The sequence below is a fragment of the Camarhynchus parvulus genome, chromosome 1A, assembly GCF_901933205.1.
Source record: "Camarhynchus parvulus chromosome 1A, STF_HiC, whole genome shotgun sequence".
NCBI lineage: Eukaryota > Metazoa > Chordata > Aves > Passeriformes > Thraupidae > Camarhynchus > Camarhynchus parvulus.
Window position 1 is genome coordinate 23,029,692 of NC_044586.1, and position 24,343 is coordinate 23,054,034.

A 24,343-nucleotide genomic window follows, 5' to 3' on the forward strand; every position below is an offset into this window, starting at 1 on the left:
ACAGTAACAAGTATGTGCATATCCAGTATGAAATCTTATTCATATTAATGGGGCTCTTTCCCCACCAATCAATGTAAAAATCAATTACCATTACTGAATGGAGAAGCCATCAAAAGATTCACTGCTGTTTACCGACTTGTGTAGCCTGAGTTTGCAGGGGTCTTGTCTGCTGTCTGTGCCACCAGCACAGGTGGCTTTGCTGTGCTGTCCCTCCTGCTGGTGACTAACCTGTGAAGGGCTCTGTGGCTCTTCCAAGACAAGAGCACGTTTTAACCAGACACCCCCAGACCCATTTACTAAGGCGACAGGAACATCACATCCCTGGAGTTCTGTGTACAGCTGCTCCAGTGCTCTGCTGGTCAGGTTGTAACAAGATTCTCCCGAGGAGATCAAATGGAAACATTGCACTGGCTTGCAGCCCTGGGCGAGGTCAGGAAGTGACACTCATCAGTGGAACAGCAGCCCTCAAATATGCTGGAGAATAAGGAGAATGAGATCGAGCATAGAAAATAGGTACAAGAACCTCTGGCTCCCAGTTTATCCTCCAGAGGCTTCTGTTATCCATGCACTCCCCTCAGTGCTGTCTCAATGCTCCTCCGGCCCTGCCCTTCGGCTCTGCCAATCCCTGCTGCCATGCAGTTCGCGCTTATGCGCCTCCCGTTTTGTCCCTGCCGTTCTGCGCTCCCGCAGCGCTGCCGCCCGCCCGCGCTGCGGTCCGGGGCTAACAGGGCTGCTCACCGCGGCCTCCACGCCACCTCCCAGGGAAGCGTCCCCGGGCCGGCTCCTGCCTCAGCCTCGCACCCATGACCCCCACCCCGCAGAGTTTCTGGCTGGGCCCACTGCAGGAATAATGAAGAGCAGCGTGTGTTTGTAACGACTGCATTTGGCAATGACGCCGCGGTCACAGCAAATGCCTTTCCCACAAGTTTTCCCGGCCGCGGGCCTCCGTCACGTGCGCAGCTGCCCGGGGCACGTGGGGAGCGGCGGGCACGCGCCACCACCCCGCCCGCCGCCCTCCTTCCATGGAGATTGACAGTGAAACCAACCAATCAAAGGCACGGCCCTGCCTTTCCCCACCCCCAGCCCGCGGTTGCTGTGTCATCCGGAGGGTGACATCAGGGGGAGGTCGCCGGCTGGCTGCGCAAGCGTCGGCTAAAGGCCAATGAGCTTAGGGAGCTGCACGACTGACACCTCTCCTGCCCAATAGCTGTCGCGCGTGCACGCGGAGGGGCGGGCCAAAGCGGAGATGTCGCTGGGGCCGGCGGGCAGTGTGGCGTTGGTGCCGTGTCGCGGCGGCGCTGAGCGGCCATAGCCGCGGCCATACGCGCTCTCGCCTGTGCCCGTCACGGCGTTCCGCCCGTGCGGCCGGCACATGAGTGCACAAACTAACGTAACCTCGCCTCGGCTGAGGAGGGTCCAGGGGCCGCCGAGGAGCGCGGCTCGGTGGGCGGGTCTCTGCGTTGTTACGGTGTAACGGGCATATTCCTTCTCTAATGGAGTCGGAGGGTGCGACCCACAGCCTAATCCGTAGGGCGGAAGGGCGGGACAAGTAGAAGCGGGCGAGCGAGTGCCCCATTTAAGGGGCAAATCTCGCAGCTAACTGGCAGAGGAAGAAGGGGCGGGGAGCCAGTGAGGGATGTGGGGGGCAACGCTAACGGGTGACAGCCAGCAAATGCAGCCAATCGGTGGGCGTGTAGTGACGGGAGAGTCCAATCAAAAGCGTCGAGGGGCGGTGCTCCGCTGTGATTGACGTGCCTCCTGGCTAATGGACGGAGAGATCCCCGAGACTCTTCCCAATGGGCAGCGTGAAGGGGCGGAAAGGGGAGCGGAAGGAGAAGACGAGCAGGCAGAACGACCAATCAGCGCGGGGGTCGGCGGGGCGCCGTCCAATGGGCGGTGCGAGGGGCGGTGCGGGGGCGTGTCCCGGTGTGTTTGGGTTCGTGCTCCTCGGGGGAGGGAGAGACGGCGGCGAGGAAAGTTTGGTTTTGGTTTTTTTCCCCCGGTGGTGTTTTTTTGGCGGCGCCGGCGGAGCGGGGGGGGGTACGCTTTTCGCAGCTTCTTCGCCTTTTGCTTCCTGGGGTTCGTGTTTCCCGGGCGGGCGGAGCCGCCCCCGGCACTGAGAAGAACGGGGGCTCAGCGCACCGCGGCGGCGCCTCGGCGGTGAGTGCGGGACGGGCCCCCCACCTATTCCCCATCCCGGCTCCCGCCGCGGGACTCCCTGGCAGCCCTTCCCGCCCTGCGGACCCTCGCGCCGCCTCTGAGGGGCCTCTGGCGCCGGGCCGCGGTGCCGCGGGGCGGGGGAGGGACGGGGGGGCCGGGCCGGCGGGAGGGGCCCCGAGCGGCGGCGGCTCAAGGGCGCTGCCCCGGCGGCGGCGGTGCGGCCGCTGCTCCCGCCCCGACCCCGCCAAGCGCCTGTCCCGGGGCACAGCCGGGCGAGCGCTGCCCCCTCCTCGCCTCACGTGCGGCCGCCGTGCGCCGCGACTGCGCCCCGGTGCCCCCCGCCGCCCCCTCCCGCTCCACACAGGGCCCCGGGGGAGAGCCGCTCGCCCGGCGGATCACCCAGGCCGGGCAGGAGGTACGGCGGCGCAAACACTCCGAGGAGCCCTTGTGTGGATGGGGAAAAAAAGTGCTGTAGTGTGGGGACAGAGCCGAGGTTGCGTTGGTACCGCTGCAAACCGCGCTGGATGAGCGGAACGTGATGCTGGTGAAAATGTGTGTGTACGTACGATGGGTGGGTGGGAAGAGTGACCGTGTTCAGAGGTGTGTCCTAAGGGGGAAAAAAAGTTTCCCCAGCTGTTTGTAGCAAGATGAGGGAATGTTTGTTTCTGGAGACGCTTCGCTGGCTGTGGATAAGCGCTGCTTGCCGCGTGGTATCTTGCAAGCTCAGATCTGCTTCATGAAAGTGCATGTAGGAGGATCTACTACAGCATACAGCTGAGGCTTGTTGAATAAACCGAAGACTCAACAAAGTGTTTTCCTAGCTAAAGTAGAGATGCTTACTGATGTAAACAGCGCTTGTTTTTCCATGGTAACGTTTCGCTAACCTTATGAACGTTTGTTAAAATACCTCTTTGTAAAGCTAACGTTTTTACAATCCATTAATTACTATTTTTAAATCATGACTTGCTGAAGTTCAGCTTACAACCTCTACAAACGATACGACGTTTTCATTGACATCTACAAACGTCGTCACGTTTACAACCTCTACAAAAACTGTGACTTTTTCTGTAAAATAGTAGGTAGGTCTTTGGGGGTTGTACAGCTCTATATTTGAAAGGTCTGTTTTACCTAGTGTTTTCCAGTAATATCGCCACCCATATGAATGGATTTTGGAAATTAGTTCCTGCTACAAGTGTTGTAGAGGTGATAACTTTGGTTCATAGGGTTATTAAATATGTGCACAAGTTCAAGCAACTTTGTAGTTAGCTTGTCCACAGTGAAGTTGCTCAGCAATGCCCTCCTCTCCTGCGGTGACTCTCTAAGGGTGCAGATTCCTTGGAATGCGCTCTGTTGAGATGTGAGTGAATGCTCTCATCTGCTGCATTGCCCAAGGCCCCGAGCTAAAAGATAAGCTCCAGTTTTTCTACATGAGCCTTGGATAATGCAGGGTCTGCTGGGTAGATGTATCTCGGGGGAGGGTTTTGCAGGGGTGACTTTTCACCTGAGTTTTACTGAGTTGCAGATGTAACTAGACAATTCCCCAGTGAAGAAATTGCCCTGCAAAAAGTTGAGGCTGGAGATGGGGGAAGGGAGGCCAGAGAGGTGTTAGCTGTGTGTTAGATTTTCTGCTGTGAGGTTTTGGGGCAGTAAGGTACAGGCACATCTGTCTTAGTAGAGAGTAGGTGAGGTCATCATTAGACATTTATCTTGTTTAGCTATACTACATGTGTGCTGATGGGCAAAATGTTATTGGGATGCTTACAGGGAATCACCTGAATCCTCTAATACGGAAGTCCTGGTAAAAATGTAATGATAAACCAGTCAGTGTATCTTGATTAGGCAGACTTTTGAATTAATGGGTTGTTCCAGTTTCTGTATACCTGCAAATTCAGCTAGAGATCTACACTTTCATTTCAATAATAAGTTCAAATGTTTAGACGTAGAAGTCTTGACAAAGCTTAATCTGCCAGAGTTTGCAGGATAGAATAGTCCAATAAAACATTTAGGTTGAGTGTATGTTGTGACTTTGCTTGGTGATGCTTATTTCATCATTAAAACTTGATATTGGAGGATGACTTCGGAGGAAGAAGCTTCAGGAGAGAATTTTGTGTAGCTCTGAGGTAGTGTATTTTACCTTAGATCTGCCTCCTATCATAGCAAGTAAGAAATTAGAAATTTTTTTTTTGCAGAATAATGCATAATAAAAATCATATGTAGAGATAGCTGCAGCCAGAATGCTGGAAAGTATTGAAGGACTGCTATAAAAATAGTAATTTGAAAATATGTACAAATGGGGTTTGTTCTCTGGGGTTTTTGAGTGATTTTTTTTCGTCCTCTGGTGAAACTGGTGTACTTCTGCTCACAGAAGAGATTGGATTTACAATTAAGCAGTATGAACTGGAGATCATAGAATAAGTCTAAGAAGCTTAGTTATTGACTTGAATGAGTTTATTAATAGTCTGCTTAATGGTTTGGTTACTCTATTTCCATTTTCTGCAAAATGCTTGGATGCAGAGTCTGTTCTAGTCACTTACTGCCATTATTGTGTTTATTTTCTTGGAAATCTTTATATATAAATATTGTCTGCTTTGTGCAGTAATAACAACTAACAGTCATTTTCCAGTTTCTTTGCAATGGCTTTCCTCAGTCATTGCTCATAGTGCTGCTATCAGACTCACAAGTCTGCAATACTTCTATTTACAGCATACCTGGCATTTTACAGCTATTCAGTTCTTTATCATTAGTTGTTCTTCACTCAGCTTTAACATGTGTGTAGTTTGGGTCAGTGGATGAGTTTTTGTGAAGAACTGGCATTGTTTGTTTTCACAGGATAAATTAAGCGTGTTTAACACATAGATAAAGGAGGGAAGTACCTGATACTAGCACATATGTACCACTGGTTTTCTGTAAAACTAAAAGTTTTCTGTCACCTCAGGGCTTATAAAATGTATTTGCTCTGGATTTGCTTTTAATGGTCTGTTTCTTCCATTTTCATAAATTTTAATAATGAAATGTTTCACTGTCTTAGAGAAAGAATAGCAAGGGAATGTCAGTCTTCAGTTCTAATTGCAAGAACCTAGCACAGAAATGTTGAGCAGACCGTAAAATGCATTTCCAATGGTTTGACCAGTTGTGGTAGAAAAATACATGTATTCTTGCTAGCAGTCTTCCTTAGCTTAGCATTTACTATCTTTCTACATTTTCAGATAAAACATATGTGGTAAGACTGCTTGTTCTTGATAGCAAACAGAGTGTGGAATATGGACTGAAGATTTCATGTTAATTTCTTGTGAATCCAAATGAAACTTTTGGCTACTATCTGCTAATAAAAATAGGGGCACTTTTTGGTACTTGGGCCAGCTGTCACTGTCAGACAAGTAGTTGCCTGCTGGTATTTCAGCTTGCGAGGTGACCGGGGTGAGAGTAATCAGGATATTCTGATTGCTGTTCCCTGGCCCTTTCAGCAGATAATAAAACTCTTATACTTTCTTACATTTCTCTTCTGCTTATGCCTTTTTGTGTTGCACTGCTACTCATTATTTTTTATTTCTTCAGGGAAGTAAACATGCTTTGCTGAAAGACGTTGGTGTCACTTATTTTTTCTCCTTTAGAGCAGTAGGCAGTGAGTATGTTAAATTTGTTTTTTCCCTTTGCCTTCTTATAGCGGTTAGAGGGAGAGGGTGTTTTTGCACTTATTATGGTTTGCATCATGTTGTAGGGGAATGTTCTGAGGTTTTTAAGTTTTCATCAGCATGAGGGTTGTGGTTGGAGTTTGGATGTTCTCCGTGTTTACCATGTAGTGAGCTATGGAGATGACCTTTTCCAGTTTCAGCTAGTCAGTACGGATTGCGTTTCTGGGCCCTGCCAGCTTTAGTAGTTCTGAAATTGGATATCGTGCATGTATTTCCTGATTTAATGTCTGTGGATCAGAAAAAACTCAATAGTTCCTCTGTGAGAAAATCTGGGAAGCAAGTTAATGTTCTATCTGAGACTTAACACTGTTTAAATTTTTTAAAATATCTACTTAAAAAAGTAAAATGGATCTGAAAGCAGCTCTTAGCCAGTTTAGCTTTTAAGTCTGTGGAGCAACATCCTCCTTGTCAGGAGAAATGGGAGGTATCATAATGCAGCACTTGTGCTGCATGTTACAGGATACTGGTCACAATAAATGTGTAAAAAATAACCTGGAAGTTGGTATATTTTGACCATGTTAGACAGAAGATGGGAGGCTGGAAATCTAATTAGCAGATGAAAGGATAAGAAGCAAAGTTGCAAAACAAGGAGTTGATAATTTTAGATAGCCTGACAGAGGATTAGTCAAAAGGTGATACAATGATACCATGTTGCTTGTATGAGCGGAAGTCCTCTAATCCATCTAAATGAGTAATGAAGTAAAAGTTGTTGATGTTTTTACTTGCACTTAATTCCTGTACTTTTATCATGACTCTTGACAGTGTCATAAAAAGTGCTATAAAGAAAAACAACCTCGCAGAATTTTTCAGTAGTGTATTGGGTTTTTCATTAGAGAAGTCTGTTCTGTAACAGGAGAAATTTATGCCCTTTGATTTGGTAGTAGTCTACAAAGAACATAGTTTTTGCTAATACTGTTGGCTTTCTTCTGATAAGTTTGAAGATTTTTCAGATTCGAGCCTCTGTTTTGCTTGTTGGAAATGCTTCTTCCTGTTCCTCTGATCATCTTGTATCCTAGGGTTGTAGGGGTTTTTTTTCCTACTTGAGTCCCTCCTATTTTCTTACCACAAACACTGGTTTTACCTGCAGTTCTCTAATGTGTTGCTCATGTGGCAAAAGCAGACTTTGTGAGAGAATTTCACTAGTTAAATTGAATGTAGGATTTTAAATCCAGGAGCTGAACGTTTGGTAAGGTTTTTGCTGCCCTTCTTGTTTTAGGACTGGTGTGATAGGTCTCCGCATGGTCAGAACTAAGGAACTGCTGGGCTGCTCCGTGGCAATCTCACTACCAAGTTCCCTGGCCCTGTGACCTCTGCATAAGTCTCACAACAGTACCACATGAGTGGTAGGAAAGATAGGAAACCCACCTCTGGGGAATAGAAGGAACTCTTCAGGGACTGCCAGTCTACTGTGCATAAATCTATTTCAGCCTTAGGGTGATCCACCAATGATAATGGGAGTAGATCCTCTCGTCTCACTGTTTCTTGCAGCCAAGAGATACAAATTACTCAGCACTTCAGTGTCAGTGTCCTCTAGTTAGGAACTTCTGTGTCTTAGGAGCTGAAGAGAGACAGGTTTTAACCTGTGTTTAAAGGCTCTTTCCTGGACGTTTGAGAACCTTTTAGCTCTCTCCTGGCACATTTGGGGATCCTTAGAAATAATCTGATGTCTCTTTCTGGAGAAGATGTACACAGAGTACATTTTCTTATTACAGCTTACAGTATATTCTGCTTTTTACACAGCAGTACAGTAACTTTGTGATTTAAAAGCTTTTCCAGAAGTTAGATTTTGTAGAAGATTAAATCACCTATACACTTACTTACTTTACATTACAGTGGAACACTATTTCAAACCTCTGAGGTTTCTGTTGCTTGCACACTGTGACTTGAGAAACCATAAGTTAATAGTATTAGAGGGGAGCTAGCATGAGGAATGATGAGGAACTTGGGAAAAAGCATTAGGATAATATTTTGATATAAAAAATTTGCCTCTGAGATAGAGGAAGAGAATGTGTCCCCTTACCCCAGCTTCTTACAAAGATCAGAATATACTTCAGAAGGAATTATGATCCATCCTTGATCTGAAGCAGCCCAAAATCCCTTTAAGAGAGAAGGCCGTAGTACCTATTGCTCTAAATAGTTGCTTTAAAGCATTTTCAGCTGCTTTTATGGGGTTTAGTATCTTTCCTTGTGACCCTCTCTGGGATTTTTATGTATTTAGATTTTTCCTGGATGTATTAGTGTTATTATAACAGCATTCTTACATTGCTGTAAATATAGCAGTTTCACTCTGTGTTGGGAATGTGTTTATTCTGATAACAATGTTTGGGAGTTTTATTTTGGAGGTTTTGTTTGTTTGTTTTTTAAGTTCCACTTAACTGCTTCAAGTAAGGAGCTAAAAAAAGAGTGCTTTGGCACCAATGTGTGTCTATGCAGGATATTTTACTGTTACAACCTTTATAATTTAAATTCTTGTCCTTCCATATGTATTTGTATTCTGAGAATAATTTGTTTAAAATTAAATTTTTAGTATTTTTGTTTGTCAAATGGCTGAGATTCTGCATTATGGGGTTTGAGTTGTGTTGTATCAAATGCCTATTCTGGCAAATTAAAATGCAGATGAGTCTTCTTTTGAAGAGAACAAAAATGCGAGAGTCAAGCCACAGTGCTTATTTGTGACTGTTCATTAAGATTCATACCATTTTTCATTGACACTGCAAAAAAATCAATACTTAACGTTTTCTCACATTTGAAATGGATTCTCACATTTAAAATGGATCTTTTCTTTATTATTCCCTATAATACTATAGTATTTCCCTGCCCCTTATAATAAATGTCGTTTTTTGGTGATTTCCTACAGGCTCAGCTCATGTTTTTCCTATCCCTTCAAGGCAAGGTGTGATAGTAAAGCTAAAATTGCGTTGGGTGCTTCAGGATCTGCTCGTCTACTTTCTGCAGCTGGTGTGGTGGCAGCCTGAAGAACAGGTGTAGATTTTAGTTGGTGTTCAGTGTTTCTGTTATATTTAATAAAAGCTATGGGGAAGTTGCCTATGTTTCTGATGGGACTCACTTTGCTAAGTGGTACTTGAAAGGGGGAAGATGTATTTTATTGCAAAGCTAGGCTGTTCCACACATTTTTTAAACTCCATAGTTGTTGTAGAGTAGCTGCCTATAATTTTCTTTGCTTGGCCCTTTTAATTTTTAGAGTACTCAGAGGCACAACCAAAACTGGCTGATAATACTTTTCATTTGTTGGAAGTTAACTGCTCTGGTTCTTTCATATTCAAAGTCCAACTTTCTCTCCCCTGTCCCTGGCAATTTATGTGTTGTGGAAAATAGCTTCATATTGAGAGAAGCTTCCTGTTGATTGAAAACTGAATTAAGACTGTGGAGAAAACAGATAGAAGTCCCATTGTATCAAATACTTTTTAACATTGTCTAATAAGCAAAGGAAAGCGCTCCTGACAGTGTTACATTGTGGTGGCCTGAGGGCAAGAATACAGTGACATAACTAGTCCCTTCCCTCTCCAGCCCTAACCCTGTACTTAACCAATGCTGGATCATGTTGCTTTCACCAGTTGAAGGTAAATAGATAAACTGGTGCTGCCTTGTGTATGGATACTGTATATCAGCTTATCTCACCCCTGCCGCAGCTGGGTATGTAAATAAACTGAAAGTAACTTTAGTCTGACGATGTTTGGACAAAAAATAATTGAAACTTTGTGTTAGTGCATTTTCAATTTAATAAAGGATGAACAAAAGGTAACCTGTAAGTGAAGAACATTCAAAACTAGCAGCAAATTTCAAGAGTTAGGTTTTTAAGTGTGGTGTGAGAGCTTGACAGTGAAAATCAGTTGTCACGTAGTTCAAGTAGGTAGCCTAAAAGCAGACTTTTATGTTTTTGGTTGCAATAGTAAACTGGGTTACTTTTCTTTTAAATGCCACTGTCAGAGGAAATCAGATGAGAAAGTTGAAGAACTCTTTTTGTGCAAAACGACTGAACATTTAGGGCCCTGACCTCACACATAGTTGAGCAGGTCTGAAGCTCTTCTTGCATGTAGTTCCAAATTCAGTAGTACTAACTAAACACGTTCAGCAAAGATTGCAGTGTTGAGGACTAGCTTTGTATCAGTAATAATTTGCATTGTGTTTTTAAATTTATAAATTAGCCATAAGAATGTGTTGCCTCATTTCTTTGAAGAAAAAGCTTTGTTGAATATAAAACAGATTTTTCAAAATTAGCTTCCTGTTCCTTTCTTAGGTGCTGAAATAGCTGAAAAGTACAATTCAGACTGATGTCACGCTATAAATATTGATGAAGTTCTATTTGGCAGCTGGTTATGTTCGAAGTTGGTGTTTGCAATTATAGTTTAGAATTATTTGCTTAACAGCTCAGCATTTGTTTTCTTTGACAATAATAGTGCTGAGATCTTGGACTTCTCTGCATGTATAATCATGTTAGTGAGAAGTCAAAATGTCCTTGTATAAGAGAACCTCTCCGTTATTAATCATTAGAAGTGAGGTAAATATGGAACAGTATTTTGGAAAATTTCAGGGTGTAAGCTATAAAAGAGTGAAGTTTAAAAAACAGAAAAAGCAGATTGTGACTTAAGCTTCATTCTCCATCACAATCCCCTGGCCTTCCTCCTGGCTGTGTCCTGGCTCAGCCTGGCCATAATCTTGTGCCTGAGGCTGCGTTACAGGGTGCAGTGCCGGACCCAGAGCCTTTCTCTGTAGCAGGGGATGCCTGTCTGCCTTCATGGCTGCTGGAGGACTTAGCACCAGTATTGCCATGCTGGTGTGAATTCCTTAACAACACAACTCTTCTTGTAAAGCAAAGCAAAAGGATAGTTTAGCACAGGAATCTTCCATACTCTTGTAATTACATACAGGAAGATTGTAAGAACTAGATAGTTTAAAAGGTATGGTATCTTCCAATCCTGTCCTGTATGTGAATGATTTTCAGTAATGTTGTCTTTAGCTCTTGTAATTGCTGCTGTCAGTGAATAAGCACCATTTCCCCTTTGCTCTGCACAAGGCTGCTTACCCCCTTATCAGTTTTAATTTAGTTACTGCTGCTGGGTTTGATAAACATACTGCTGTATGGGACTTGAGGAGTATTACTGGGGGTTCAAAAGGAAACCTTCGATCTTGAGTTGACTTTAGTGGTATGAATAATCTGACAGGATGATTCTCTTGGGATTATCAGCAGTAAAGGAGTTATTTATAGCTTTCAGGTTTAAAGTTGAGCTGTTGAGAAGCAGGCTTCTCACTCATCACAACATTTTGGTTAAGATGGAGAAAAATGCTTCATGTCTCTGGTCCAGTATAACATCCACTCTTCACCTGTCCTTAAAAAACTCTGGTCCTCTGTATTCTGAAGACTTTGTCACTTTGCAAATGCCGTGAAATAAAGGCTTGGTTGTTGTTGTTTTGTTGGGTTTTTAAAGTGATAATTTGTTTCCAACTTTGCAAAGCGAATTTTTTGAGTGGGTCAAACTTTAATATGGAGTGTAAAAAGCAGCTGGTATTCTCAACTCACTATGTTTTAATTCCTTGCTGCTCCAGCTATCACCATAACTCTTACGGTGATGCTGGCTGTCCAGAAGATGCCATCAGTCAGTTAAGACACAGTACTTCCAACAACCTCAATTTTCACAGTTTCCATAAATGTTGTGGTGTAAAGTGTTGAAGATCTTGAAGAGAAAGTAGAAATAATTTTGAGGGCATCTTGTTACATATGTATATGGTATCTACACACATATATGTGTATGTTTACATAAACGTGTGTGTATATATGCTTCAGTCACAGTGAAAATACAGCGTGGAACAAAACACAAAGGACTTGGGAAAACTTAACCACTTGGCAGCCTTTGGCTGATTATAGTTGGGATGTAATCTTGATTACAGTTGAGAAGTGATGTGTAGTGTATGTAGTGTACAATAGGTTGCTGTAGCAAAGTGAGGACAAATACCTTTTATGTTCACTGCATCCTTTAATGGATTCTTTAACCTAACCAGTATGAGCAGAAAAGAAGTGGGGTTTGTGCTGCTTTGTACAGTAGAAAGTGGCAAAACATGTAAGCAAAACATTTTTCTAAATAAGCTTTTCAGTTTACTTTTCCTTAACTGGGAGGAGAAACATTTAGCACCTTAAATGTTGTTTACGTAAATGGTTTGGAACACTCAGAAGGTGATGATGAGGTATTCTGTTCTTATGTTTCAAGACTGTCTTTAGACTGAAAGGCTAGAGCCAGGATTTTCTAAACAGAAAGTCTGATTTAGGACCATTTGAGAAGTATCCCTTTGCATGTTTCATGTCTCCCTTAACAATGAATCAAAAAGGGTGACATTGTTTAATGAGGAAAAACACAAATTCATTAATGATTGGATTTTCTTGAGCAGATCATGTTATTGTCCTTTTTAAACCCCCTGACATCTTCAGGAGTGCTCTGTTTTATGAAATGGTTTGTATTTGAGTTGTTCATATGAAAAGACCTAGGTGCTGTGAAATGTGACTTGTGTTTTGTTCATAGAGGTTTTTAACTTCTATTTGGTCCTTCTACTCTCATGTTTCTTTAGAAGAGCAGGACAGAGTAATGTATCTATTCCAAGTTACAGATATTTATCTTGTTAAAAGTACTTGTGTCATATTTACACGAACAGCTGAAACATGTTCCATATGTTACCAAAAACATCAGTGCAAAGAATTAAATGCAGAACAAAAGATGAAGTTGTGCAGCCGATGCTAAATTAAACATAAGGGACACCCTCTCTCATGTCATGTTTTGCTGTAGAACACCACAGTGATTTTGTGGGATATGTGACTGTCCTTCCTGAATATTCCTCTGGATTTTTTTCCATGAGAGATTGAGGATTTCTGCCTTTTCCCATTCCTCCCAGCTGCTTTGTTTAGAGTGATATCTTTAGTTCATTTTCCCTTGAAGTACTAATCCTTCCTGGATTTCCTTCCACCTAAGTAATGCAAAGAGATTGTTCTAAACCATGTGAAATAAAGAGGCTGCAAATCCTCTTCTCAAACACCAGTAGTGTCTCTCCTACCAAATTATTTGGTTACAAGTTATGTTTCCAACTTGTGCCTTGAAAAGTGAAGTGGAGAATTACCATAACAGTGAGACCAGGATTGTCCTGGGTAATTTTTATAGTAAATCATTACTTACACTGCTACTGTGCTGTAGATGAAAAACCAAGAAATATTTCTGTGTTGTTTTGAAGTTGTGAATGACTTGAAGCCAACTTCCCATATCCTAATTGAGTATGGGATGTTTTTGTTTATTTATGTCAGCAGCTGATTTTTGTAAGATGATGTTTTAAGACAGCTTGAGGCCTTTTGAGTAGAGTGTGCTCTTGGTTGCTTTATCAGAATCACCCCACAGCATAAGTCAGAACCAAGTTCAAAATTCAAGTTTGCATCTGTAAAGCCTTTGCTCACTAGCAAAGGGACAGGTAAACCACAGTGGCAGGTAAGACTCCCTTTTATCACCAAATGTATTTTCTAGTCAGAAATTGTTTGAATGGAAATCATGCCCAGAAAGCTCTTAGTTAATGCTAGAAGATCAGGGTAAAAAAATAAACTCTGTTTATGGCAGTTAGTCCAATGACAGGAACACTTTGTTCCTAAATAATGCTGTACATTAAGGAACCAACAAAACAATGCAGTGAATTTAGAAAAGTGCCACTTGTTCATGACTCTTACAACAACCCTGAATATTGGTAACTGGAATAATTTAGATTTTAGTGATGTTAACTTGCATGTATAATGGTAAGCTGATGGTTCTGGACTTCTTTTAATTCCTGGAATTTGGTTATGTTTTGCAAAACCAAAACTGAAGTATTTAATACTAGCTGTGTATGATTTGAAATGGACATGATTGTAAGCCAGTGCAGTGCTGCTATGTTACTCTTTCAAAATAGGATTAAATACCTGACAATTGGTAGGTATGGGATTCATTTTTACACATATTTAATATTCAGGAGTTAATGTAGGATTACATAATCTCTTCCCTTGACTGCAAGGAAACACGCTTATGTGTTTTCTTTCAGTTCCTGTACAAGAAACCAGTTTCACTGCATGTTTTCCCCAGTTGTGAATAGAAATTATGTTTCTAGAGCCTCCTACTGTTCTGTTGTATCTCATAGTCAGTAGGAGATTCTCTCACACATGCTACCAGTATTTACTGTTTTTCCAAATTTGGATGGGAGGTTGTGGGGGGAATTTTAAGAAAATATTTTCCTGATGGCAGCCTATTCCTTTCATTTCTGTGCACCTAGGTTTGCTGAGCTTTGGAGACAGCTGACTTTTGCTTTTATATTTGTTTTGAATTTACTGATGACCACAGTTGGTTGACATTTTAAATTTTTTTTTTGTCTCCTTTTAGGGTTTTGTTTTTGCACTGAATGTAGCCAGGACGGATCCTTGTGGGCTTTGGCAGCCCTTGGAAACTGTCAAAGGTAAAAATCAACCAAAGCTCAGTATTGTGATCTTGAAAGTTGGAGGTGAGAAAAGCAATAGCCTATGCTGGTTCTTAAGATACTGTAGGATGTAGACCTGTGTTCATGTGCTTTCTAGTGTGTTATTTCCTGTGGGTTTGTGTGTGAAGTTTATGTTACTGCCTGATGTGATTTGTTTCTGTAAGCTGAAGTTGATATGTGTGATGTGTAATTTTCTTTTAAAATTATTAAGTTATGTTGAGATTTTTTGACTCACTGGAATTGGTAAGTGATTATTTCCTATAAGCAATAAAGTTATAGTCGAAGGTTTTCTATCTTCTGAATGCTCTTGCTCTCAGAACAACTTGCATTTAAAGTGACGAAAGATACTCTCTTCTTCTTCTGTATATTAAATTTTATGTTGCTTTTGTACATTCTTAACAGACTTAATGTAATACAATGCTTTAGCAATTAAATCCAATATGGTTGGATCATGTGTTAAAAATGAACATTTTGTCTGTACCTAGAGGCTGGTGTGTCGATACAATTGTGTCAGACAAGCACAGTCTCATTTAAGACACTGTTCAGTCAAGCAGTGCCTTGTTCTAGCTGCTCTTGTTTCAAGTGTGCCATGTACATGAGATCACTGCCTTGGAAGAGCACTGGTGTGCCTGCTTTGCTTTGTGAGAGAGTTTGGGACCTATCTTCAAATTCTGCTAAATGTCTGTAGTGGTGACATTTGGCACAGCCTTACTGTCCTTCAGGGAGTTTCCAGTGGGCCATATCCAATTCAGACTTGGGAATTCACAGGAATCACGATTGGCTGTACATTAATAAGTGCTTCTCTCACAGCTGCACTTTTTAGAAGCCTGAAGTAGGTTTTTTCTTCATTATCTGATGAAGAACGGATTTTCTCTTTAGTCCATATTTGATTCCTGCTGCCAATCTAAAAAAAAAGTGTTGCTGCATGAAGGACCCTTGAATTAGACCAGGGTCTAGGCCCAGTGATGCCTGTTTGATGAAACCAAATTTGAAATCATTGGAATTCCAGCTCTCTCTTGCTATTGAGAACTTTGTATTTTTCCATGCTGGACCTTTCTACAATGGAGGGAAAATCAGGCCTAGAGGAAGTACCTTATTCACTGGTATTGGTTTTCAGGGATTTATAAGTATATGGAAATTTTGTTCAGGTTTTGCTTGCCAGAGTGTGTTAGAATGCAGCAGTGCAGAGATGGTATCCATAAGGACACTGCACTAGGAGTGCATCTCTCATGCTGATCCCAGTGAACAAAATGAGTACATCTTTGCTGAAGGAAAAGCATGGAGCAAAAACAGGACTAAAAATCAAACTGGATTGTCCCAAAACCATACTGTTTAATGGCAGGACAGTCTTGCAGTGGGCATTAAAGTTGGTAAGAAATCATGCTGGTTCATATTAATGAATGTTTTAACCTTTGAGAATAGATTCTCATTGCTGTATTACATTTTAAAGAGTTAAATAAAAGTTGTTCCTAAGTTTAGATGTGCATTTGCCACATCATATGTGGGCATACTAGTGCACTGCTATTTTCCAGGGCTTCCTTGGTGTTACCTTACTCCAGTTGAAGTTAGTTAATTTTTCTGAAGGATATCAGGTGAATAAAAAATTGAGGGTTTTCAGTCCCATTCCAAGTAGTTTGGGTGGATATATGCAAGGCTAGAAGAGGATTATCTTACTTTTGACCTTTTCAAGGAATGACTTTCTTGATAGGTGTTGGATCTGAAAATCTAAATGGGCTGTCTATAAACTTTCTTTTTATCACCTGGGAACTTGACATATCACATTAAGTATTGAATATAAGTAAACAAATGCCTTTAGGCTTTTGGCATTTTTCTGATCCTACAGGATGCTAGTACAAATTCTTACTTCCCATCCTTCCTCCATGTATAAAATAAATGACCCTGTGTGTCACCTTCAGGACTCTGCTCAGAAGCTGGTGAGCTGCAGAGGGGATGTCTGTAACATGGAATAATTATGTTATTTCTTCATGTGCTGGCAAAAAGCTGTCTCTCTGGGCTAAGAAGTCACCCTCAGCTGTAAATGACTGCTGCAAAAGTCTGCCACAGAGGTAGTGTCCCATGGATTCAGAAATCTTGAAATGCCACCTTTTGGCAATAAATAAACTTGCAGTGCAGCATTCTTGTGCCAGTGGCTAAAGGAATCAATGATTCATGTATGCAAAAGAACATAAAAATTATTGAATTGGGCTCATAGTTTGTTGGAGGATGTTTGGTCTCCTGAAAGAACCCAGAAGCAAATGCAATGAAGTATAGAAAAAACATAACCAAACAACAAAAGGACAGTGTTCAGCAAAACTTCCTCTTGCAACACCTTTTGTAGTCTGTAGCTTTTGATCTTCCTGCACCAGCTAAAAATTTTTTTGGTAGATTTTCTTTTTCCCTTGTGAAGTTTTCTAGTAAATTACTGAGTCTTTTAGAACTTCTACTTTTTTACCATCCCTTGTGAGTGAGTTCACTCTAAATAAGTATTGTATGACATAATATTATATGTTATATGGTTTTTTTAAATGTTAAAGCAAATAAAACATTAATTATGGGATAAATTAAGAGACAAAATAGAAATTATAAAAAAGAAAATACAATGGAGAAGGAAAAGAGTTTATTCATTCAATTTCCTACCTTAATCTCTGAGTTCTGGATAGGTCCAGTGTATTTAATCTGTTGTCTGTGGAAGAGCTTGCTTTTCTTTGTTCTTATAGCCTTTCCATTTTTTAAAAATTCCTAGTTCTACTGACCTTTTCTTTCCTCCTTTGAGATGCACTGGTTGGTAGTCTTTTTGTCTTCTTCCAGGAGTACTGTATAAAAACTGGAGTCAAATACTGCCAATTCCTCTGGTAGTTAGGGATCTCAGAAGATAAAACATGTCAGTTTTTCAAAGGCTTATGTTTGAGTTCTTCCAGCATTCTGAATGAAAAGTGACTTCCCCTTGCAGTGCTCTTGGTCTGACCTTTCTGATCTTGTTTTATATGTAAGCTTTTTTTAATGCTTCTGTAGCTCAAGTTCATTCTTGCTTGTTTCTCTGACTTTGAGACCAGGTAAGTGCCACAGGAATCCTTCTGGCCAAAGCTGTTTTGGCTGTTAGACATCAGACTGTCTGTCTAACAAAAATCTGAGGAGCTTCCCAATTACTTGACTCTGATACTGCAAAATCATGCTCCAAAACTCCCAGCTCTGAAAGTTCTGGAGTGGGTTTCAGAAACTGAGCATGGCAAAGAAGTACCATGGACAGGGACTGCCCAGCCTGGCCTCCTCCACTCTTGGTGCAGAGCAAAAAGCTAGAAACATTTGTTCTAGGCAGGAGGATCTTGGCATAGATGTCAAATGCTTAGCATTTGATACCTCTGCTTTTTGATTATGTGCTGAAGGCAGAATGTTTAAGTGAGAATTTGGTAAGAGTTTGCTTTTCTCCTCATTCTTCTTTTCCCAGAAAAGGAAATTACTATGCTCTAAGTCTTTACAACTCTTGTGCCTTGCACTAGAGTGTATGACATTACTGAATGTAACAGCTTGTTGGTTGTAAGATTTTTTAAGTTGTATGTAACATTTTGTAGCTCCAGGCCCTTAATGTGTGTAGAACTTGTTCTTCACTCCTTGAGTCAACCATGGCAGATGTTGTTTTACCTATGTGCAGCATAACAGAGGAGGTTGGAGTGCAGACAGCCTTACACTCTGAACAGACATTAATAATGAAGTGAAGGAGGTGCATCATTTAGAAGCTTTCTGTTGTCAGTTTCCAGGCTTGGAATTGCTGCTGTGAAGGTGACAGCAGTTCTGTAGCTGAGGTGCAGAAGTAGAGAGACTTGAAATGGATGTTAAATGCTGGTGCAGTTGAAGAGTTAAATAATCTTGTGAGGGACAACTGTTAAAGGCCAACAACTCTTGGCTTTAAGAGAATTCTTAATTCAGTGTACTCAGTGTGAGCCTTTACTTTCCATATACCTGGAATGTTAGAGATCTGGTTATGGTTTATGTCTTGCATTTTAAGTGTGAAAGATTCCTGCTGAATTTATGCTGGTGCATTTGATCTCTTAAATTGATTAATTTGATCCATTATCCCTGAAAGATGCCTCATCCTGTGGAGTAGAAGACATTCTAATCTTAAACACCAAAGTCTCCCTAATTGTGTTGCATCCTTCTGTAAGTTACTTTGCAATTTGAAGAATAGAATTTGGGGTGCAGATTATGTTCAGTTGGAACTGCACTGACACTGTCAAACAAACTTGAAAACAGATTACGTAGCAGTGTTGAATATTGGAGACACTGGGATCTGTTGACCTGGGTTAAATTGGAAATGCCAACCTGAAGGTGAATGACTTTATCTGTTCCCTGAACCATTTAGATTCTAGAATGTGTTTATTCTTAAAATGAAGTCAAGGAAAAAATCCTGAAAGTAAGACTTCAGAGGTACTGATAAATCACTGGAAGTCTTGACAATTTTTCAAACTAATAACCTTTAGATTGTCTTTAAGCTGTGTCTTTAAAGCTTGTATTTGCACAAAAGCTATTTCCTAGTAAGAAAGAATTGCTTGGCTCTGGTCTGTGTGATCGTTGAGTAGTTTTGTCTTATTCTGAATAGCAGTTCTCATTTGTTAAAATGTAATTTCAGCAAATATATGCAGAATGGCAGCATTAAAGGTCATAGCCTAGAATTGTAGTTTATGTACACTGCAATCTCACAAAACTTTGTTAAAGGCAGAAAAAGAATTGTTTTAAAAATATATCTTTTTTGTTTATCTTTTAGGCAGTATTTTGCATTTCTGCAGAGCTTTGCACAGATCCTGTTCCCATGCAAACTGATGAGGGAGAAATACTGGAGGAAGGCAGTCCCAAGGTCAGTGAGGTAAATGCCACTGTGTTTTGGAAGAAGAAAAGCTTGTTTGGCTGAAAGGGGGGTGGGGTGGGGGTACATAGAGTGAACTTTGACTGGTGGTGGTATTTTTAATAAGAAATTTCATGTAGATGCTTATTATTTATTGTCATGGAGATGCTTAAAAAATTCAACTTTGAAAAACCTTTAGAAAGACTGGGTTTTGCTACCCACTAAGGATTGGAACATGTGTTTTCAAGCACTTCAGGAAGGAAAGAGAAGACTTGTAAAAAGATACTAACCCTGATAGTAGTTAATTTGTAATACCTGGAAGGACTTTCTTTCCTACCCACCCACTCTCTGAACTAACTTAAGGAATTAGACATGGGGGCCCTTAGGTGCAGGTGTTGGTGTCTGTGGATTACTGACTGACCTATACTGAAGGTGTACTGCTTCTTGTTTCCTTGTACTTGCCAGCATGTTCTGTGAGACTGAATTGTGTGTTGCTTTTGAAGGCACCTCTGAGTCTCAGCATACCTTGTTGGGAAGGAGAGTGTGAAGTGTTGTGTTGAGCACAATGCTGTGTCCTGCTTTTTGCCTTCTTCCTGAAGATGCAAATGTTAAGGTGTGAATTACTTTGGTTTTCATAATGACACAGTCACTGGCATACTCTTCTGAAGGTTTATAAATATAGTTTATAGTCCTGACTGCTCAGTGAGTTAGTGTCAACATTGCAATTGATCTGTGTTTAAAACATGCTCCCTACATTTCACAAAAACCTGAATCATTGTTAGTTTGCTTGTAGCTTTGTGTAAGAGGGAGACTGAGAAATTAAAAACTAGAAGACTAAAGTTAAAATCTGTTTCCTAGGTAGACCTTTGGAGAGATGCTTTCACTGTTTTAGGGTATAAGTAAAAACATTTTTTAGCTGTAAGCACCAAGTTAGGAAGTAAGTTAGTAAGTAATTATTAGAGAAAGGACTTGGCAATTATGCTGTATGTACTTCAGGAGTTGTGTTAATTTTAAATAGCTTTGAAGGAAGGTTGGCTCTAGATTAGGAGCTGAAAAATGAGAACATATCAGTGGATGTACTTGCAGCAGTCCAGGCTGCTAATGCATCTTTTGACAAGGATGTGATTACAGGTTTCAGTGGGGAATCAACATGAGAGAGGAGACATCATGGTGCAATTAATTACTGATTTGAGCACAGTTATTGGTGCCTTCTTTTCACCACACAGAGAGGGTCTTTGCTGTGTGTGTGAACAGGCATTGATGTGTATACAAACAGGTGCCTGTGTGTATATTTATGGATACACAGCTTTCTTTTTTTTTTTTGCCTGTGTGGCAGGAAGTAGATGGAAGTGACTGTCTTTTCCTCCAATGAAGGATATGCTTTTCTTTGGCATACTTGATTCTGGATATAATGGTGAAATATTGTATATCTGCTCCAAAAATTGAATGAGCTTAAATTTAAAACCAAATTCTTTATACTGACTTCAAATACCTAGATGTGTATGAAGTATTGCTTTGAAACAATTGTCGTTGTGGGAGATCAGGAATTGTGCATCTGGTATTTAGTCTTATTAATAAATTACTATATAGGATCAGTGAATATTAAGCAAAAAAGTCATGACTGCATCTAGTCCTTCTCTGCATTCTATGATGTACAGGACTATTCACTGAAGTATGTTTTTCAGTGGTTCTTCAATCTGTAAATGATTATTCTCTTTCCTTTTCTCAGTAGAGTTTTGTATCTATAATAGTTGAAGGTTTGTCCTAGAAAATTTTAGGCAAATTATATTTCACTATGTTGTCTAGTATCATTGAAATGATTCCCTTAATTTACAAATGTTTACATGATCTAATAATCTATTTTTATAAAGATACATTTCCTATGAAATACCTTTTTAGATATTCAGTAATGTAGTTCCATTTTTTCCTTTAGTCAGGTTATTTCCCCATCCCTCCCCACCCACTCCCAGCTTCTTCAGGCAGGAGACATGAGGTATACTTGAATGAAGTATTCTGAAAGAGATGAGAGCAAAATCATCTTCTGTGGAGATACCATGAATATCAGGATATAAAGATTTGGATACTGCAAGAATTAATATTTGTGTTGTACCAGCCTGAAAATAACCTAAAAAGTTTTACATGAGGATTCTATGATAGAGTGGAAAACAAATGATATGTCATGCTGTATGCTTGTGAACTGGTTTGGTTCTATAACTCTCTCAGATTTTCTGGCATCCTAGACTGTATATTATTTTAAAACATCCTGGTCAAGACTTGAATATAAGAGGAGATTTCCTCTGGTTTTGAAGAAAAAATGATATTATGCCTTATGTAGAGCTGAGCAAGTAACTTTAAAGCCTGAATATTTATGGCCTTCAAACTAATTAACACTATGTAAGGTATGATCAGAAAATTTTAATCCTGCAGTCAGACATCATGAATAATGATCTTCTTGCTTGACTCCTAATAACTTGGTGAGACACTTGTAAAGTCAGCTCTTGAAATGAGTGGCAAACTCAGTAGCAACTCATTGGAAATTAAGTTTAAGGACAGTTATCAATGGACTCAGTTCCCACTTTAGTGTTTATTTCTACCACTGTTGTTCATGTATACATTTTAATTAGTAACTGAATTTTTTTAATATTGTGGTCGTTGAGTTGTGCTCATGTTCTCAATTTTGCATACACTTTCTTTAAAATGGCCTCAACATGGTAAAGACAGCTGGCACCTGTCAATAGTATGCTCTTGATTCCAATAATTACCTAATGTTGGTGCTATACAGAGAGGAAGCAACCTGTGCAGAAGTCAGTTATTTCAAATGAGCATATGGGTTTAAAAATTAAATTAGTTTTGGCAGATGCGGAAGTCTTAATTGATAATAATATCCAGTCTTTTATCCCAATGACTGCACTGTATTATACAGTGAAGTATCCTTTCACTTTGGACTGTCTGGTTTCTGGCTTTTCAGGGTCTCTTTTCTTCCTTTCAAAAAAAAAAGAAAAAAAAGAAAAAGAATCCTGGAATTGTTAAAGTTGGAAGAGACCTCCAAGATCACGGAGTCCAAGCTTTGAATACCACCGTGAGGTGGCAAAGGCTCACCAGGGGGGTACAGTCAAGGGAATTTTGCAGGACTGATCTCTTCAGAACTGAGAATCCAAGCAAGACCCTCATGGTGTTCTCTCCAGTCACGTTTGTTGGAGCTGCTAGTGGGAGGCGGGAAGCACTGGGTCATTCTGGTTCCCTGATACCAAAGTGAAATCTTCTGCTACCTCTCCATTGCAGCAAGAGGAAAAGAAAACCAGTGTTTCTGCTTGGAATCCTATACCCATTACTATTATTTGGATTATGATTTTTCTTTTTAATTATATTTTGTGGTAGCTAATTAGCTAAAAACAGTTGCTAGGCTTTTTCCATTAGCAACCTTGGTACCCTGACAATATCAACAAGTACTGAACTTCTTTTTTGTGACTGATTTCAACTGGTTGATCCATCAGTTAAGGATTACTGCACAGGCAATGCTTAAACTTCATTTCTTAGTTGTTCCTTTGCTGTAAAATATTGCAGGAGGAAGCTAAAATTTTATGCCTGATTTGAAGCACTTTTAGATTTCTTTCAATGTTGGCAGGAGTTTTGAGCTTATGCAGGAAACTTCTTTATCAAAAAATGCAATTAAAATGCTCACGTTAAATGTAGAATTTCTCGCTCTCCTAGCTGTTCCTTCAAGCCTATGAATTCAGAGGGAGTGAGGGACTTTGACTGAAGTAATTTATAGAAAGGTATTGATGAATTGTGGTTTTGCTTCAGTGTTGTAGAAAGGAAAGGAGGAAAAATATATAGTTCTGCCATTTTAATGTTTTGTATACTAAAAGTCTAGGTACACAAAATTTTGATTAAAAATATGACTGCACAGGATGTCTAATAACACCTTAATTCCTAATAAGAACAGGAAAAGGGGAAAGATTCTGTATTGTATGGTGTTAAGTAAATGTAATTTTATTCAAAGTTTTCATCAGTATTTATAGAAATAATTATTGAACTGAAATGATAGGCCAGGAATTAGGCTACTTTTTCATACTTTGGCTCTTTCAAAACCAGTGGCACAGACACTGAGGCTTGTCTTGTTTTTCAGTCTCACTGTCCAGCGCCACTTACAAGCTGTCTTGAGGCCACCTGTTAATCCTTATTTTATTTCAAGTTGCTACACTGGTCATATCTGTCAATGTGAATCTTTCCCTTACATTATTGAAAACTGCCTATTCTCAACCTGGTTAATTCTTGCTTTTCTTGCCTCTTGGTGTCTAATTGTGAGCTAGCACTTGCCTTCTCTTTAAATCTCTCTTCAGAACTCTGTTGGTGCTGGCTATATTTTGTTGTGGTGTTTGGTTTTTGTTGTTTTTATTTTTCTATCCTGAAGCATTCACACAGAGATGATAAAAAGTTTTAAAAGTATGTGACTCAAGTATCTAAACACTTGCCTTTACTTCATACATGTTGAGAATAAAGGACCACAAGCCTATGTTAAGTTAGGTGGTTTTATATTTATAAACAGAATCTTATTCACGAGGCAGTGTTGTGTGGAGTTCTCTTTCCTAAAAGCAGGAATGTTCCACTAAATGCATTTATGGGTAAGGTATGCTGAGTTCCTAGTGTGAATGTTGCATAATGATGACAAAAGTTAGGCTGATGCTTTCATTTTGTGGGATTTAGAATTAATATAATGAAAAAAACCCCTTAGTTAAGTAATTAAACTTATAGCATCCAAAACCTTGATGCCTGTGTCTCTGGGGCTTACAATCCTCCTCAATGATACAGAACTGGGTTTCAATTCAGATGACACTAAATAATTTAAAACATTCAGGCCCATACAGTAATGAAATAAACATTACAATTACACTTTATGAGTGTAATTATAAAAAATATGTTTTCCAGTCTAGTACTGGCCTGGTACAGCGTGCTTTCAGATGATGGTTCCCTGCACTCTTGGAAAATTTTGGCTTGTTATGAGAGGTGAGCTTTCAACCTCAGTGTACTTTCTTGTGAGTACCTGACAGTTCTGAGTAGGTTATGGTTTACTCACATGGCTGTTGCTTCTCCATTGGATCTGTGACAGTGAGCTTTGGGGTTTTTATTTAGTTATTTCATTTTTCATGTCTGCTACTGAGTT

The 24,343-nt window shown here is 40.5% G+C and overlaps 1 protein-coding gene across 4 annotated transcripts in view; it reads left to right on the forward strand.

Moving 5' to 3' along the window:
• The first annotated feature begins 1,995 nt into the window (after nucleotides 1–1,995).
• The window catches only part of TNRC6B (trinucleotide repeat containing adaptor 6B), a 118,552-nt gene continuing 96,204 nt past the window's right edge, over nucleotides 1,996–24,343 (forward strand). For 3 of the 4 annotated variants that reach the window (XM_030960595.1, XM_030960591.1, XM_030960594.1), the window contains exons 1-3: nucleotides 1,996–2,160; nucleotides 14,249–14,321; nucleotides 19,102–19,200. In XM_030960595.1, the coding sequence (XP_030816455.1) occupies nucleotides 19,147–19,200 (54 nt within the window). In that variant the 5' untranslated portion in view covers nucleotides 1,996–2,160; nucleotides 14,249–14,321; nucleotides 19,102–19,146. The remainder of the gene's footprint in view (nucleotides 2,161–14,248; nucleotides 14,322–19,101; nucleotides 19,201–24,343) is intronic. The other variant, XM_030960592.1, reaches the window with a different exon arrangement.